Here is an 18,172-nt window from a genome sequence, read left to right on the forward strand (position 1 = left end):
CAGGCCACGCTGCTGCCAGATGATCTGTGCTGGGAAATATCCGGGCTGGGGTGAAATCAGCAGATATTTGCAAAGCTCTGACCATCACAGGACGCTGCCAGCGGGAAGCTGCTTGCAAATCAGAGGCCAAACATTTTTCCTTTGCAGAGCACAAAGAGCGTAGGGTTTTCCAGAAGAATCCCACAGGAGCGTAAAGCGTTAGAAAGCTGAGTGCTGAAACTGAAAAAGCAAACTGATAGGAGTGAAAAACCACAGCTCTTCTTGGTTGGTTCCTGTGCTGTTTATTGTGTTGTACCACCACACAGCCAACAGCTACCAGAGGCACGTAACTACTGTGCAAAAAAACAGCACCCTGGTTGTGTCAGGGATGGTGTGGCCAGGAGGGACAGGGAGGTGATGGTCCCCCTGTGCTCTGCGCTGGTGGGGCTGCACCTCAAGTGCTGGGTTCAGCTTTGGGCCCCTCAATACAAGAAGGACATGGAGGATCTGGAGAGTGTCCAGAGGAGGGCCATGAAGCTGGGGAAGGGTCTGGAGCACAAGTCCTATGGGGAGAGGCTGAGGGCACTGGGGGTGTTTGGGCTGGAGAAGGCTGAGGGACCTCATTGCTCGCTGCTACTGCTTGAAAGGAAGGTGTGGGGAGCTGGGGACGGCCTCTTCTCACGGGTAACTAGAGATAGGGGCAGAAGGAATGGCCTGAGTTGTTCCAGGGGAGGTTTAGACTGAAAATTAGGAAACATTTCTCCTCAGGACGAGCAGCCAGGCGTTGGGACGGGTTGCCCAGGGAGGTGGTGGCGGCACCGTCCCTGGGGGTGCTCCGGGAGGGGTTGGACGTGGTGCTTGGGGACACGGCTCAGCGGGGACACTGGTAGCCAGGAATGGTTGTACCAGAGGACCTTGCAGTGCTTTTACAACCTTAGCAGCCCTTGGCCGGTGTATGGCCATGGTTAGGGGTGGGTTTGTAGAGTTTGGAGCTTTCCCCGCTATGGGGTCGGGCTGCGCGCGCAGCGAACTACAACTCCCAGCAGCCCCTCGCGGGGGCCGCGGCCGGAAGCGGGGCGGGCGGGGAGCGCCTCGCGGTGCCTTGTGGGAGCGGCGGCGGCGGCGGAGGAGGAGGCGGAGGGGGAGGGGGGGGTCTCCAAGATGGCGGCTTCCATCTCGGGCTACACCTTCAGCTCCGTCTGCTACTGCAGCGCCAACAGCAGCGCCGACCACGTAGGTGCCCGGCCCCGCCGCCCTCACCCCGAGGCCCCAGCCCCGCGGCCCGGCTGGCTGCGGCCCGGTTGTGGTGGGGAGGGGCCGGGCTTTGGGGTGGCGGAGCTCAGGGCCCGGCCCCGGCGCCTCAGGAAGGGTCCTGAGGGGCCCCCGAGCGCTGCCCGGGGGGTGCTGGGGAGCATCGGGGCTCTGCCCGGCCTCACGGTGCTGTGGGGGGGCAGGCAGGGCGCTCCCCTCCTCAGTGCCCGTGTCTCTCTGTAATTTGTGTCTTTCTGAGGGAAGCTTCCAGCATAATCAGCGTTTTTGGAGCTAAAAGCACCCTGTTATTGCACAGCTGCGGTGCTGCGAGCAGAGAGTGAGCCCTGGCAGGTCTCATCGCGGGTTATACCCACAGCTCAGCCCTGTATTTCAAATCATCACCTCGCTTCTAATCTTCCACTTCATGATAACAAATCTGCAGTAAATTAGCGTATATAATATTGTTTGCGTTGTTTTCCATTTTTAGTGTTTTTTTATTTTTTTTTCGCCCCCTTGAAATTGCAGGAAGGGTTTCTGCTGGGAGAGGTGAGGCAAGAGGAGACCTTCAGCATCAGCGACTCGCAGATCAGCAACACCGAGTTCCTACAAGTCATCGGTAAGTAGCAGAACTTGTAGAAATTCCCTGGGAAGCACTACTCAGTTTCTCATTTTGCAATGCAGCAGCTCAGTAAGGATTCCTATTTCACTTGTGAGACCACCAGAAGATTTTCTGGTCTTTCCAAATCAGCACTGAACCGTTTGCTGCAGTATTTGTTCGTGGGTGAGGTGTGAGGAAAGGTAGCGGCCGCTTGCTGAGCAGAGGGGCTTCTTGCACATCTCTTCTCGTGAAGAAGAGCTTGTTCCTTCCGAGTTAGGTGTGTTTTGTAATGGAGAAACGATTTATTGGATTTCCTGTTTGCATGGCTGCCTGCGAACAGGGATGCACTTAAGGTAAATGCGCTGCTTGATGTACCGGTGCTGAAAGGGGGCAGATTGCTCGTGGGGAGCTGGGCTGGCTGGCTGGCAGCACTGTAAGCTGTCAAGACGTTATCTGCCAAGGAATGTTTGGCAAACCGTGCGCTGATAAGAAGCACGAGTGCTGCAGAGCTGGTTGGTTGTGCAAAGAGAAGCGATGGTAGCAGAAGACGCAGGCTCCTGATGTTAAACGTTGTTGGTTGATGCAGGTGTTTTGATGCACAGGAGAGCTAAAAGCCTGTGACAGCTCCTCAGTGACTTACAGAGATTAGGAAGCTCCTGAATGCCTTTTTTTTGATGCGTACATATAATTTGGTGTTAAGATGCATCGAATTCTTTAAAAAGTCAAATATACATGTGCTTTGTGGAATGGATTGTAGATAACTTACCAGGGTCTTTATAAAGCTTAGCTAGCACACAAACATCTTGCATTTGACTCTCAAAATGGGATTTCTAATGAACTAACGGGCTGTGAAACTAAGTCCTGAGTATTTTACATCTGAAGGCACCTGCTGCTTTTAAGTAGTGGTGGTTGTGTATGCAAGCATCTGGAAGGTTAAGTTAGATTCCTGTTCTGGTCACCCCTAAAGAAAAATGGGTGGTAAATTGATTGTGTGACCTGCACTGATCTGTGAGATAAAGTACAGAAAGTAAGGGGGTAGGGTTCTTATGTGTACGTAGTGGTTTCAAAGTATCAGATAAAGGGAAGCAGCTGAAAACTGTTCAGACAAAGCGGGATGTGACTGTTCGGTGGGATCTGACCTAGTTACTGAAGATAATATGGTACCACAACGTCACTTCCAGCTGTCTGGTTTCACAAACCAAGTGTTTGTAACATTAAGAAATCACTCTCTCTTTAGATATTGTTCTATTTTTTGTTGCTTTTTCCTTTCCTTTTGTGAAAAAGGAAATTACCCCCTCCCCAGAGATCTTCTGGATATTTTTTGTTATTTACCAAACTCTTACTGCAGTATTTATTGGTCAGCCTTACAAGCAGAACCAAGAGCTCAGAAGTTGAAATGAGACTGATGGGTTTGTGGCCCAGTTGTCACGGATGAGTTTTAGCATTTTGACGTGGCTGTTGCCTCAGAGCTCAGTGGCATTGTTTATGTGGGTCTACGTAGTAAACGCACTGTGTGTATTTCTGTAAAAGAAGTCAATGTGTGAAGCTCAGATTTTGATCGCTGGTTCCTCCTGCGTTCTGAGCAGTGGGCTTGTTGCTTCCTGTTTTTTTAAAAGTCAAAGCAATAAGCAAGAACCAAGCGTATATTCTCAGTAGCTGTGGCCAGTGTGTTTGTTGGAAGGAATTGGTCTAGGCTGGAATAATTAAGTTCACTGCCCTTGTTTAGCAAATCATCTCCACGGATTCCTGTGGGCAAGGATGAAAATGTGGGGCTGCTGCTGACTTGCTTTAGTTTGAATTGTTTAGAAATCTGACAGCAGCACCACAAACTCTTCTTGCCAGTGGGAATGTCAGTGGCCCTGTTGTGCTGGTGGCTAAATCTGCTGCAACAAGGCTGTGCCTGGGCTGCTGCTCCTGGGAATGGCGAGTGCTGAGGCTGCATCAGAGCAGGCTGTGGCTGTCAGAAGAGCAGGTTGGGAGTCACTGCAGGATGGAAGGGTCTAAACAGAGCTGGTGCTGAATGCTCCGTGGCTTTCTGATAGAGCAGCTGGAAGTGTTGCCCCCTCAGGGCTGTTCAGCCCTGCAAATGTGGTTTCAGACAAGTTGGGCAATAAAGTACAGCACTGGGAACAGCAAACTGGGTTTGGCAACAGGTCTGAGTAGAGGAGAACTTTAGAGAAGTACTGAATGGCACAAAAAGTCACGCTTGGTGTTAGGGGAGTGGTATGGATTGGATTTTTGCTCTTTTCCCTCTTCTCTGTGACTGCTGACATGTTGCAACCATTGATGCTTAAATAAGCACGCTAGCATTTATCACTACCTCACTCATGAAAAAAAATTGCAGTGACTTTAAAAAAGGTTATAATTCTGTTATATAAAGCAAAAATGCAGCTAATCATTTTGGAGCGGTGTTTCACCCCTTTTATTGTAACGGATTCTAGTTGTCTCACCAGGTGAAATACTCCAATACATACAATTCCAGTGATTTCTTCCCCCATCCTTTTTTTTTATGCACTGTTTGTTACAGCAGCAAGGAATTTGAATGCAAGTAAAATGTGGAAAGGTGTTTCAAAAAGAAAAGAAAAAAAAACAGAAATGCCTTTATGAAGAGGTTACAACTGTAAAATAATTTAAAACTTATATATCTGAGGCTAGGGTGTATCTGTGTGTATCAGAGCGAGTGGAAGTCTTTCCCTCAGTGAGGTGGAAGATGAGGAGGAGAAGCTGCTGTCCTGGGCATGGTGCTGTGCCATCAGGTGGTGCTGAGCCACGAAGGGCAGCGCGGGGCTGACACAAATGCTTTTTTGATCAATAGCCGTGATGTGGAAAAGTTGTGCAAGATGTGCCTAATGTCTCTTTATCCCGAGCAGCTGGACACACGTCTCTTCTTTTTTTGTTGTTGCAGAAATCCATAACCATGAGCCTTGTTCAAAACTCTTTAGGTAAGCTTTTTCTGTTGTCTTCCTGTGTTGGCTGGGGAATATCACAATAGGTGACGCATTCCAGCATCTCAGGTGTACCTAGCACTGTTTGCACTGTTTATTTTTCTGGTGACACTACAGAAACCTGTAAATTGCAGCAGCCAAGGTGATGAGAGTGAGTTTACAGCGCTGGTATCTCTTGCCTTGCTGTACAGTCATTGTTTAGAAAGGATGCTGAGGTAGCAGTTAGAGGCTTCTTTTGTTACCTCTCCTAATTTCCCCCCTGCATGCAGTGGAGGTGGATATTGGCCCAAATCACATCACCGATAATTAAGGTGAATGTCAAAACCAGTCCAAATTACTGTAGGCTTAGGCAAGCTCTGCTGAAGCCTGGTGGGTCGCAGTACGCCTTGTGTGCCTTTACCCTATTAACTCGCTGGCTTAACGAGTTGTTTTGTCCTTAGTTGTACTGATTTGCACCAGGTAATTCTGAAGCTTTCGGCTTGCCAGTTCTTTTTGCCCTCTGATCTTCTGTAGTCCAGAATTAAAATTAAATATAGGCCAAATATGTTCCGTTCAGCAGCTTCAGTCTATTGCACGGAGCTTTCCTCTATCGTCGTCATTCGTTATACAGTGATAGCTTCTAAATTGCTCTCTAGAAATCCTTTTTAGAAGGAATTCCCAATTAATCTCCTCTTGTCTTTATTTAGAGCTTTCCAGCCAATTAAGAAGACGCAGTACCTCCGATACTGTGATTGACGTTAGCTGCATTAGAGAGAAAAGCTGCAGTCTGTCATTTGCTATCTGATAATTACAGAGGGTACTCTTATCCCGGTGATTTATATGCTGGAGACTCCACGCAGCAAGATAATATCCCAGTGTCTGGGAGGCTTTGTGACTCCTGGGGATGTTCGTGCAGCCCATAGCAAAACCGCTCACGTTCACTGCCTCTCCCCGGGCCAGAAATTGGTTTTTAGCAACCGAGCTGATGGAGGAAGGGGAAGAAGTTGATTTCTTTGTGTGCTTTCTGCACAAGAGCGTGAATTTATTTATGCAGAGCATGGGGGAACCTCGCAGAGTTGCTGTGACCTTTACCAGTACCACGCTGCCAGCTTCTCTGTTCCTCCAGCTGCAGCAGGTGCTGCTTTGGGGCACTGCCTTATCCTTCTGACCCAAATGCAGCCAGACCACGGGGCCTGTGGCTGCTCTGCCCTGTGTTCCTGTAAGCAGGCATTGCTCGTGTTGAACATAACAGGCTTGGCTCTGGTGCTTTTTACCAAAATACAGGAAGTGAATGAGAGGTGAGGGTTCTAAAGGGATTGATTTCTGGCTGTGCAGTTCTCAGACGAAGGCGTTCTGTGACCTACTGGTTGCTCATCCCATGAGAAAATTACTTACAAGTCGTAAAGAAAGAATTGGATATCTGCTGCCTAACAAAATTTCAAACACTGCGAGCATGAATGGAAAAGATTATGCAAATGTTAGGTATAGCTCAGATTTCTAAATACTTGTCATCTTAATACTCAAATTAATTTGCATCTTAAAGCCAAATTCTATTTCCACCCTCATTTGCCAGCCAAGTACTGTGTCAGGATGTTTTTTCCCCCCCTCACACAAGAGCTGAGATCATAGACCTCTAAAACAGAGCGTTCTGCACTGCTTTAGCTGTTAGTGATACCAGCTCTTGAAAGAGAGTAAGGACTTGGCAGGTAAGGCAAGGAGGAATCAATTTTCAAATGCTTTTCCTTCTGTCATGAAGCGTGATCCATTTGGATTTACAAACCTATCAGTGTAGATAGCTTTATGAATCCTTAAATTGATTGTGTCCTCTAAATACCAACTCGTTAGGGTGTGGGGCTCCATCCTGTAAGTAGAGCCTTATGGAAAGAGCACGATGCTTCTTCGTGTTCCTGCTGACCCTGCTATCATTGGTTTGGCTTCAGGGGTCTCCTCGTGAGTCTAATTGCAGGACTGGAGCTCAAGAAATTAATTTGGAGCTGCATGTGAAGTGGCCCTGTGTTCCTTTCCTCCTTGGCGGGTCGACCTCCTGTTAGCAAAGCAGGGTTGTGCCGAATGCTGGTCAAAATCAAATCACCCAGTCCATTTATGTCCATTTTTTAAAACTAATAACTGCAGGCACATCCCATTTCATTGCTAGTTGCTTAAAAGTGGTTCGAGTATTCACACCAGCTAGTCTTAGGCATCTAACTTAGGTGCTCTGCTCCTTCCTCTGGGAGAGCTGCCTCTGTCTGTTAGCTCTGTAGCCACCCTCGGCTCCTGACTGCTCCAAACGGCACCAGGTTGGATGTCCAAGCGGGTGGTGTGAACGCTGACCCATATCCATAAAGGTAAAACTGCAGAGGTTGATTTCTGAAGTACAGAATGGCAGCTGTTTGAGAAATACTGGGAGTATAAATTATGTATAATGTGCGTGTGTAAACTGTGTGCCTACATTTCTCTTTTCCTTTTTTTGGTTCAAGCTTTTATGACTATGCAGGCAAGGTTAATGAGGAGAGTTTGGACAGGATTCTTAAAGATCGAAGAAAAGTAAGTTTTCTACCTTTTCCTCCTGTTCTAGTCATAAGAGCCTAAAATTAGAGTGGGTTTGAAAAAAACAACAGGTAGCTAACTAGAAGAAATACTTCTTTTACAAATCTGGTCTGATGTTCTAATCCAAGGCTTATCCTCTACACAAGTTTGTGGATTTGTGGTACTTAGGTTAAACTGGGGGCAATGTCTAAATTCCCTGAAGAACTCCAAAGCATTTAAGTTCAGATACCCAGAAATGAAGGGTCAGTATTAGTCCTCTGTCTAATTTCTGAGCTAAACGTGTAGCATGAAGATTGTGTATGCTGCTGCTGAAACCAACAAAAAATGGAGCTGATCTGAAAATCTGTTCCAAAAAGTTAATTTCCAAAGGCTAAAAAATGCTGTCCTGATAAAGCCTCGGGATGGCAATTACTGCGCTGCCAGCTTTAAACTGGAAATGCTGTGAGAAAGCAGTTAGACGTTAGATATCGTCGTAGCTTTATGTTGTGTGTGCATTGTTAGCACAGCTACTGTGAAGTGGATTCAATTTCACCAGTTCTCTCTCAAGAGAATCAAAGCTTTCTCGGCGGCTCATCCAGTTTCATACTTGCAGTGCCCTGGCGTTAAAATTATCAAATGATCACATCAAAAGTTGGCACAAACTTCACGCTTCGCAGAGCAGAGCTGAAGGTGTGGTTCCTTACGGTGGATGGCTCCACCAGTCACCTTCTTGCTCGAGCTAGCAGAAAGCCAAAGTTCATGAATTTTGCTCACAAGGTCTGCTTAGTGCAAGGTAGGGATGGTAAATACAATACTTTTTTTTTTTTCTTTCTTTTTCCTTTTACAAGGCAGCAGCAAAGCAATGTCATGCCAGCTGCTTGCAGAACTGCACTGCTGTGTAAGGCGTTGGGGATTTCTGTCCTCCACAGGTGACTCAGGTGTAACTTCCACAACCGTGGTCTGAGTAAGAGTGAATTTGGCATCGCTGAATTTGCAGTCTTTATTTTCTGGTTACCTTACCAGCCCGAATCGTGGACTTTTGCTTACAGACAGGGATATTGCTGAGGAGGGAAACAAATCCTAAATTTGTGCAGTGCTAATCATTGCAATGGTTTTTCTTATCTCTCTCTTCTACCAAATGCTCTCAGAATTAACCCTTCTGTGTGTACTTTTGTATTTATGCTTAGTACCTATGTTCTTTGTGCGCATGGATCTATACATACAGATGTAATATATCTTTATGCTGATGATGGAGTAAGATTCCAGTCTCAGATCCTGAATTCTGTAACCCTGTAACTCTACTACAGAACACTGCAGAGCATGTTCAATTCTCCTTCCGGAGACGAGGCAAAAATAGCAATTTAAAAATGTCTGTCTCACACTGGTTTCCAGCTGAATTTTTTGTTAGGATCAATCTTGCAGGAAATAAAAAAATTAAAAAAAAAAAAAAAAAAAAAAAAAAGGAAAATTTGCAAATGTTCTGGGACCAAAGCATGATAGGTTTAATGCCATTAATTGTCATAATGCCAAAAAACAACAGGAACTAGTGCTGTCCAGGAACTGTGACGGTCTTCTGTTCCATTTTGTTAGTGAAATAAGCACATTTTATTACATCCAGACTAGGAAATTGTACAGATTTAACTATAAGAAGTTAAAACCAATGCTTTTTACTATTTTTTTTGTTGTTTAATATGGGTGTCATATTGTTTAATGCGTAGAATCTGCTCTTTGCCAACAAACATACACAATCTTAATGCATCATTACATGAAAGTGCCTCTTTTTGGGAGCTTTCCTAAAACAGCTTGTTAGCGATGAGTCCTTTGTCATTATTGTCTTAATTTAAATGTTTAGTTTACATTAAATAAAGGATTTTAATACATCTTGTGTTCAAAATAATAATTGAATTAGAATGTCTTATCTGCTGCGCATATGCATCTCTCACAATTAAATGCTCAGTTTTATCGCTGTACGCAGCAGATCAGTCCCATCCATCTCGTGAGCAGACAAATATTTGCAAATATGTTTGCACAGCACTGGGAACGTGTCTTACAAATCAGTACCAGAGCACAGGCAGTTGAAATACTTAGGGCAAAAAATCTGCTGTGTTTGAAAACCGCTCAGATCTGATAATTTGAAGATGCTCCAAGGTTTATTGCTAAACCTAAACAACTGAAGGAGAACCTGTGATGAAAGTAGGATCCTAAATACCACCGAGGACACAAGTGTTTATAGCACAGTAAGGCTGAGCAATTAGTAGCTGTGTGTAGCAGGATGTGTCGCTTTGGGACTGTTTAACAGGTTTAAACCCCCAGTAATTCAGACAGATGTTGTTGTAACAAAGCTATTTCAAGAATTGCCTAATGAATATGATGATATAGTTCCTTCAGCCTTATTATCAGAAGGTAAATCTGTATCTCTCAATTAATATATCTATTTTTTTCTGATGTACTTCGATTATAGAACGTTATCGGATGGTACAGATTTAGGAGAAACACTCAGCAGCAGATGTCCTATAGAGAGCACATCATTCATAAACAGCTGACCCACATTCTTGGAGTGCCTGATCTTGTCTTCCTTCTCTTCAGCTTCATTTCCACTGCAAATAACTCCACACATGCTTTAGAATACGTGCTTTTTAGACCAAACAGAAGGTAAGCAATCTCTGTATGTGAATCGATCCTTGTCTATTTTCTGCTTCTTATTGCTATTCTCTATAAACTATTTTGAACTTGGCACTAGTAAACAAGTTTTTCTGTTTATCAAGTCTACGGTTGTTAGTGATGACAGCTTTTTTTTTTTCCCCTGTGCAAGCAATTTGTAAATTTATCTTGGGGAGAGTGAATGTTCTTTTTGATCTTTAAATATTCAGACAAATATATTTTAAGAAAAATCGGGTGACAGTACCGTGTTTCTTGTAAGAGAGACGAATGTTGCCTCACCGTTCTTGTATCTTTGGTAGCTTGCAGGCACAATTAAAAATAGCTGTAGGATGTACAAAGACAGATTCATCTCTGGGGAATTTTCTGTCGTGTGTTTATTTTGAACACAACTTCTAATATTTCTCAGCTTTTGTAACGCACTTAATCCAGAAGCTTGGAAATTAGAAGAGCTGTGGTCATCAAAGAGATGGGATAGTGTCAAGACTATTGTAAATAATATCTTGTATAGTAATTGTAAAGTAATTAATCTATTAATCTTTCTATATTTTCTCTACAGGTATAATCAAAGGGTGTCACTTGCTATTCCTAATCTAGGCAACACTAGTCAACAGGAATACAAAGTTTCTTCAGTGCCAAATACTTCTCAGAATTATGCCAAAGTTATTAAGGAACACGGGTAAGGTTTTATCAAATTCTACCTTCTCTCCCTTACGAAGACTAGTAAGAATATGCATGGCAAGCAGGAAAAAAAAATAGTTCAGCAGGAGAATGAACAGTTGGTTCCTGCTGCACTTTTTCTGCTTAGAATCAAATCTTTGACAAGAACAAATGGAACTCGGTGCACGACTCAGAAAAGCAGAGTCTGTATGGGCAGTCGGTGCTGCAGGCCTTCTGGCTGGAGGATTGTAACTTGATTTTTTTTTTTTTCAGCGAATTCTCTGTGCAAGCTTGCTTTAAAACCAGAACACTGATTTGGAGTATCTGTGTTGGTTTTGCTTTTTGATGGTGATCATTTTAATTAAATGCTGTAAATGCAAAGTAGCTCTTGTGACTTGACAATGAAATTCTACAAGCTGAAAGAGTTCTGCATAAGTTTAATCTCATTCAAACAAGACTTTGTTGTTCCAGAAGGGTCCTTGGTGTCAAATATTCTGCTATTTTGATTCTTGAGGGTATAGTACACTTTCAGCAACGTAAAACAAAACATGTTTTAGAAATACAGCAATTGACTGCTTACCAGCAGCTCAGGAACAGCATGGGGTAGAAACTTGTGTTGTATTCTCTAACTAATGGTTTCTGCTTTTTTTGGTAGTACTGATTTTTTTGACAAAGACGGAGTGATGAAGGACATCAGGGCTATATATCAGGTTTATAATGCACTTCAGGAAAAAGTACAGGTAACTTCCTCTACCTAATATTGCTTGGTGTGTGTGGCTTCGTGTGTTTGTCTTTTGATTAAACCAGGAGTGCGAGAGATGGAATTTTTTAATGCTCATAAGCCATTTCTCATGAACTGTGCAAGAATGTTTGACTTTAATAGTGGAACCTGACAGTTTCTATTCAATATGTGCATTCACAGGGGCTGCAGTAAAAGTGGTTGATGGGGATATCATTGATTCTTTCCCTTTTGCAAGTCACTGATTTAATGCTCAGTGGTTTCTGGGAGATGTTAGCAGTTTTTAAGAGCATGCCTTGAAGGAAAGCTTTCTTGAAGGCTGTGGGGATTTGCACAGGCTTAAGGGCCTGCGTGAGCTCCAGAACGATTCCTGTCTCTTGGTGTGCCGCATGCAGCACCGAGAGCTCCATCTGGTAGTTACAGCCTGGGAGTGAATCCTGCTCCAAACGCGGCAACGCATCTGAGGGGGCCTCGCGTGTCAGATCTGCTAAATGGGAGCTTGTCAGCTCGCAGCGTGTCTGTGCAAAGAGCAGCATCACTGCGCTGCCTCGGGAGCACACACTGCTGCTGGGGATGTAGTCACAGCTTATTGCCAGGCTTTCCCTTTACGGCTGCCCTGCGGTGATTTCTCTGCCCGTGCTTAGCCTTGCTGCTTGGCGCGTAGGGCAAGGAACAAAGCGGTGATCTCAGCCCCTCACCCTGCTGCTTCTCCGTGGAAGTTTCCCCCTTAACCTGCCTGCCAAGGTGGGTAACTGGCATCCTTCGTGCTGGCTCCATGGGGCACGAACATGCCTTATTTTCAGATGTCTATCGCATTAGCTAATGGCATTACTCTTTAATGCCTTTTTGCCAAAAGCACACGCGTCCTTTTGTGTTCTTGCTGGTGTTTGAATCGGCATCTGGGAAAATGGAAAGAGTGACCTCATCGGGGAGTTGTCTTTCTACCTGTTAAAAGTATGGCTTTGTTGTATTTTACCAGGTAGATGTTCCTCCTGTACGTTGTTACAGAGCTGAAAAATTGTTTAGGAGTTTCTCACTTGGGGAACTTTTATCTTTAAAGTGAATATTTCTGAATGTTACGGGGCTGGAAGCTACAAGTTCTTTGGTAAAGGAGCTGAGATGCCTTTATGTGCATTATTCACCAATTAGTTCTGTGCGTGGTGGCTTTTTCAAACTATGAACTTTAAAAATTAGATACAGAACTGGAAGCACAGCTAACGTTTCTCAATTCCATCTGTAGATGAGATCATTAATAGTAACCTTTTGGGGAAGAAGCAGTAAATTGCTGATGACTTCCTGTTTGAGATTCATCGGTGCTTTTGGAGCTGTGTTCTCCAAAGCTGATCATGTTTAATGATAATGACCAGTGCTTATTTGCTGAGGATGTAAACAGTATCTAGTATAGCATGCTTAAATTAGACAAGAAATCCACACTGTCTAGAACTGTTCTTGAACGTAAGTATTTCCAAGATTTCATCTTCATTCCTTAACCAGTGTAGGGAAATCTTGTTGTAAATTCAGCCAGGAGATAACTTGGGGCAGTTTTCTTTTGAATCAACTGTTTCAGACTCTGATTCACATTTGGCCTAGCATAAAAAGCACGCACCTTCATGCTGGGCTTTAAAATCATGCCACTTAACAGTAACTGTAAACTCTTTCTGAGTTCAAACTGAAAATAAAATTAAATAAACATCTTTGGATCTTATTATGCAATGCCTTACGGTAACGATGAATTATTTGGAGATGCTTTTCCTATCACCCAGCAGCTGTAAATTGACAACAGCCAGTGAAGAAAATGCTCCAGGTTGAATTTTATGCTCTGAAGTAGTTGATCGCTGCTCTTAGTTTTGTGCTTTTAATGGCTTCTTGTCCATCAATAGCTTATTAATGTTGTTGTGGAAGTGTTTGTGCACCCATGTTTTTGGAAAATCTTAGTAATTCTTATGTTTTTCTCCTAGGCAGTTTGCATAGATGTAGAAAAAAGTGAACGCGTTGTTGAATCTTTTCAAGCTGATGTAAACAAGTTAAAAAGGCAAATCACACAAAGAAAAAATGAAAAAGAACAAAAACTGAGTAAGTTACCTTCTTTTAATTCTGTTGTTTCGGAACAAGATGCTCTAAAGACAAAACACGTCGTGGAATTGTTTTGAGTTACACTCCTGATAGCTCATAGCAAAACAAAACAAAAGCCACTGGGAAGGTTGCATGAGGGACTGATGTTGAATGGTACCTGAACTTTGAAAGTATGTCCCCTGCAAATGTTTTTGCAGGAGTCATCCAGGGTTAGCAAACTGGGAAAAAGGGGAGAGACAGAACTGTAGAGGAAGAACAGGAAAGTTAATTCTGGAAGTAACACAGGAAAAGATTCCTTGCAAGAAAGGAAAAGTAAAGCCAGGAATGGAAAAAAACAAACCTGAACTCTGGAGAGATTCCTTTTGAAGTATTGCAGGGCGCTGTGTTTCCAGACCAGACCAGTCAATGTTTTTGTGAATTTATCTTTCAAATAAATCCTTTGATTTATTCAAGGTAACACAGGCATGGTGCTCGTCTCTTTCCGGTGAGACTCCACAGAAATTATTCTCCTGCTGTGTTTTGAACACCTGCATAGCAAATTTTGTACTGAGTTGGGATTTAAATTTGCATGGTGCAAATAAATCCCATTAAAATCCATATTTTGATTAGAGTTGGCTCTGTATTACTAGTACCAGTTTTCATAGGATGCATAGGTAAGGAAAACCAGTTGTAGGTGCATGTTCTGCATCTTTTTTGCTGCTCCATAATTTTCTGACTCAGGCTTATTGAGTGAGTGTAGTGGGCTGGTGGCCACGCTGTCCCTCCTCCCTAAAAACTGAGTATGGCTTCAGGACACTTTTTGGTCAGCAGTACACAGGTTTTGGGAACAGCCTTGACATTTCCAAGGAGACATTGCCGATCTGAGTTAGTTTGTGAGTGTGAGGGAGGACCGAAAGTAGAGGGTAGAGAACAGGCAAATGGGAAATAATATTTAAAAATAAATTCATAAGTAAATTAAATATTTTAGCAAACCTTATCTCTGTCTTTCCATGTTTTGAAATGATAAGAGACTGAAATGTTGTACTTTTAGCTACAACGTGTGTTTTATTGGTTTTGTATCTCGTTGTGTAAATCTGTGGCTGAGGCTGACAGATCACTGGTTAATAACCCAAACCGTGCAGCAGGCCACTCTGTTGCTCGGATTGGATGTTTTTTTTTCCTCCAGGCAGCGAGGTACAGTTACCAAATCAGTATTTTACATCAAAATTTAATCTGTCACACCCTTTCTCTGAGTTCTTCCTTCCCCAAACCCCAAAGGTAGAGAGCTGAGCACCAGGTAGACCATGGGAAAGGTGTGAGCAGCAGGAGTCCTGAGTCACTCTTGCTTCCTGCCTGGCTGGAGATGAAGCAACCAGAGCACTGCTACTACGTGAGCTAGCAAGAAGCAGAGATGGGTATTTAGTGAGGCTGGAGCTGATCCCAGCCCATATGGCAGAAGACGGGGGTGGAGGAGGAAGAGCAGTCGGTGCTAGCCCCTGGGTGCTGCGAGTGAGATGGGAAGGCTGGACTGGAAACGTGTGCCAGAGCAGAATATCATGTGAGAGGGCTGAGACAAGAAAACACGCAGCTTGGATCTCTAATATTTTTAGATGCGAGTTGCTAAATAGCGAAGCCAGCCTTCTGTTCTCTCCCTTTCTCAATATTGGGTGAATTTCCTTGTTTTTAGTGAGTGAGCTGTTCCAATTAATCAGTCTCAGAGCTGGAGGAAGGGGGAATATTTGATTCAAATTCCTGTGGTAGTGTTGTGTGAAAGCTTGTTGTTGTTTTCTTGGTTAATGGGTTTTGTCTCTAACACTGGAGCAGTAAACTCGGCTGAGACTTTATTTGACAGACCCCCAGAATTGGTTTGTCAGTGTTTTGGGGTGTAGTTTGGTGTACGCTTAGGGGAATGTGCCTGTCTAGTTAGTCAGGAGAGCTCTGGTTGGCCTGATTCGGGGAACTATTCAGCTTTGATTTTTGCTCTTTCTAGAAGTGTGGCAGGTGGTGTGTAGAACAGGCAGCATTTTGTCTGCCACCTGGCTGTGAGGCTGCCTGAAATGTTCTGGTGTCCATTCTACAGATACCTGGAGGCTAATAACCGGTTAAAAACAATCAAAAACTGAAATTTATCCTGGTGCCTGTACTGCAAGGAAGTTTTTCCTTGCGTCTAACGTACAATGCTCTAACTTAAGCTCCTTTCTAATTATCTCTCCATGGTTCCCTCTTATGTATATTTGAAGGGTTAAGCAGTTTCCTCAGCCCCTTCTAATTACCCAATTTATTTCAGTCTTTTCAGTTTGGTATCCAGACCACTAAGAACTCCTTTTTTTTGTTGGAGTTTCTCTACTTATTCCATGTTTCTCAACATGCAGTGTCTAAAATTAGCTACAGGCTACCAGTTGTAGTCTTCACCATTATGGTACGTACTAAAATGGTATTTACCTGGTTCTCAACAGCTGAGCACACGCAGTGCACGTTGATATTTGTAGTTTACATAAATCAAGGGTAAACCTCAGTTTCTCTTCTGCAGGACGCAACTGCTCCTCCTGGTGCAGTCCGTGCAGCCCATCGCTCCTCCGCACGTCTTCCTAAAATTACTTTGCAAACCATCTCGTGTTAGGATCATTTTGGAATTCCTGTCCCGATGCTGTTACGCTTGCAGCCGTAATTTAATAAGCGTGTGCTGATTAAATCCCATCGCTTAGGTTGTAATGCAGGTACAGCTCCAGCGCAGAGCTGTGGGGCTTCATCCTCCTGCACCTTCCCAGCGTGGCTGCTAACCACCGTAATTGTTATTTGAACAGTTTTTAGCTTTTTCTAATCCCCGTGCTGCTTATTTTACTCGCTGTTTGCCATGAAACGTTGAAGCACTGTGAAATCCTTACAGGCAAGACTCATCCGTGGCTTTTGGCAGCGCTTTGTTAAAATAACACAGGAAAAAAAGGGAAAGAGACCCTGCCTTAGTGCACAGGGCTATGGGTAGCAGCTGTCTGCCTGCCATTACTTAAATAAATCAGAGGATGTGGTGGGTTTGCTTGTTTGTGGGGACACGGGGTTTAGTTTAACCACAGCTTACTTTGCAACATAATTTGTGGAAGCATTAAATGCACCGATTGTCTTTCCTTTTCTAGGACTGCAGCAAGCAATTTTAAGCAGGCAAATGCCAGCAGATAACCTGGAACCCATGTTTGTTCCACGCATGTCCTACACTGGGTTCGCCGTGGAAGGCTGCACGCTTGAAGATTCAGACGTCTCCGATCCTCCCCCGCCCTACTCCGACTTCCACGCGAGCAGCCAGGAAAGTACTGTGGGTCACGGCCTCCTGGAAAGCAACGCCTTCATGCCCCGGCCCCAAGCCGTGGGCTCTTCCAGTTACGTTTCGACAAACACAGGATTGAAATATTCTGGTAATGGAGCGTCCATGCCGTCGTCCCAAAGAGCGGTCGCTGACAATGTTGACGAGTCAGAAGACAGCGATTACGAAAACTTGCTCGAACCCACGGAGTCGTCTGACAGCGAGTACTCACAAACGAGGGATTCCCGGCCTTCAGCACATCCCGACGGCGACTCCAGGAACACTCAAACTTCTCAGATTTGACAGGGGGGAAAAAAAAAATAAAACAAAATCGACGTGACACTGTTGTGGTTTTTTTTTTTTTTTTTTTTCCCGTAATTGTTACAGAGATTTTGGGGATTTAACCTGGAGGAAACGAACTACACAGGATTACTGTGCGCACGGTGTAGAAGACTTGCACTAGAGGGTTTATTCACCTTGTGATACATTTTGCAAGTTTTATAACGAAATCATTAGGATAATCAAGTTGTACTAATACTGGTGAGGTTCACGGATGTACTGGTAAATTTAGGCAAAATGAAATTTCTAGAAATCTTGTAGCTTTCCTTGCCGTATTTTCTTTAAGACAATAAATTGGGTTGTAGTAACTAAGCACAGTTAGTCTACAGATAATGTTCTCAGATCAAAACTTACCTCTTGCACTATCATGCCTTGAATTTTAATTTTTGAAAGGGAAAAATGTATCAGCCGCCTTCAAAACAGCTTTCTCTGGTAAGCCAAATTGGCCTTTGTGAGCAAAGAAGCGTTGCTAATTCTGAGGAGCCTGATTGAACGAGATGTGGTTCCCTTCTATCGGCGTGCTCTTTTAACAGAGAAGGGGTTTGTTTCAACCTTTTTTTACTAGCAGAATGTGTGTATCACTTAAAAAGATGGTTGCCTTTTTTTCTGTAAAGGGTTTTGGGGGTGGGGGGGGGTGGGACGACCGGTAAAATCATCCAAATGAATGTCAGAAACATTATTCTGGTTTTGCTGGGTTTACAGTGACTTTATGCCACACTAGCCTCATTTAGTGTCTCGTTTGTTATTTTAGTGTGAATGCGAAGTGCACATACAGGAGTCAATGACTGACGGAAGTGGTAAATTCCACCGTGATTGGACTGTAGAGTCTGCAAATTGCGAACATCAGAAACTGCTTCTTGCGTTTTATTTGCATCTGAGTACTGGATTTACACTTCTGTACGAGTTATTTTATGTAATAAATAGGGGACGGGGTAGGAGAAGATTGCTCGGAGGGTCCCCTGGGTTTATTACCTCTCTTCTCTGGCTGGAATGTGTAAATGATTATTTTAATTTGAATTACAGCTCTCATCCGAAAATTGCCATTTGGGATACATGAAGTGTGGTATATTTAGAGAATTTCATGTTTGGATGCACTTATTTTTATTTAATTCCTGCTTGTATACTAACATTGCCCAAAATATGTGAAATCG

At 43.8% G+C, this 18,172-nt stretch overlaps 1 protein-coding gene across 1 annotated transcript; it reads left to right on the forward strand.

The window, feature by feature from the left end:
- Positions 1–1,120: 1,120 nt before the first annotated feature.
- ABRAXAS2 (abraxas 2, BRISC complex subunit) lies at positions 1,121–17,612 on the forward strand. Its single transcript, XM_084290670.1, has 9 exons — positions 1,121–1,212; positions 1,756–1,846; positions 4,734–4,770; positions 7,230–7,296; positions 9,740–9,930; positions 10,496–10,615; positions 11,252–11,336; positions 13,294–13,408; positions 16,519–17,612. Exons 1-9 carry the CDS (start codon positions 1,141–1,143, stop codon positions 16,983–16,985), a joined length of 1,245 nt encoding a protein of 414 aa, XP_084146796.1. The 5' UTR covers positions 1,121–1,140; the 3' UTR covers positions 16,986–17,612.
- Positions 17,613–18,172: the final 560 nt, after the last annotated feature.

The sequence above is a fragment of the Netta rufina genome (assembly GCF_964035555.1).
Source record: "Netta rufina genome assembly, chromosome: 7".
Classification (NCBI taxonomy): domain Eukaryota; kingdom Metazoa; phylum Chordata; class Aves; order Anseriformes; family Anatidae; genus Netta; species Netta rufina.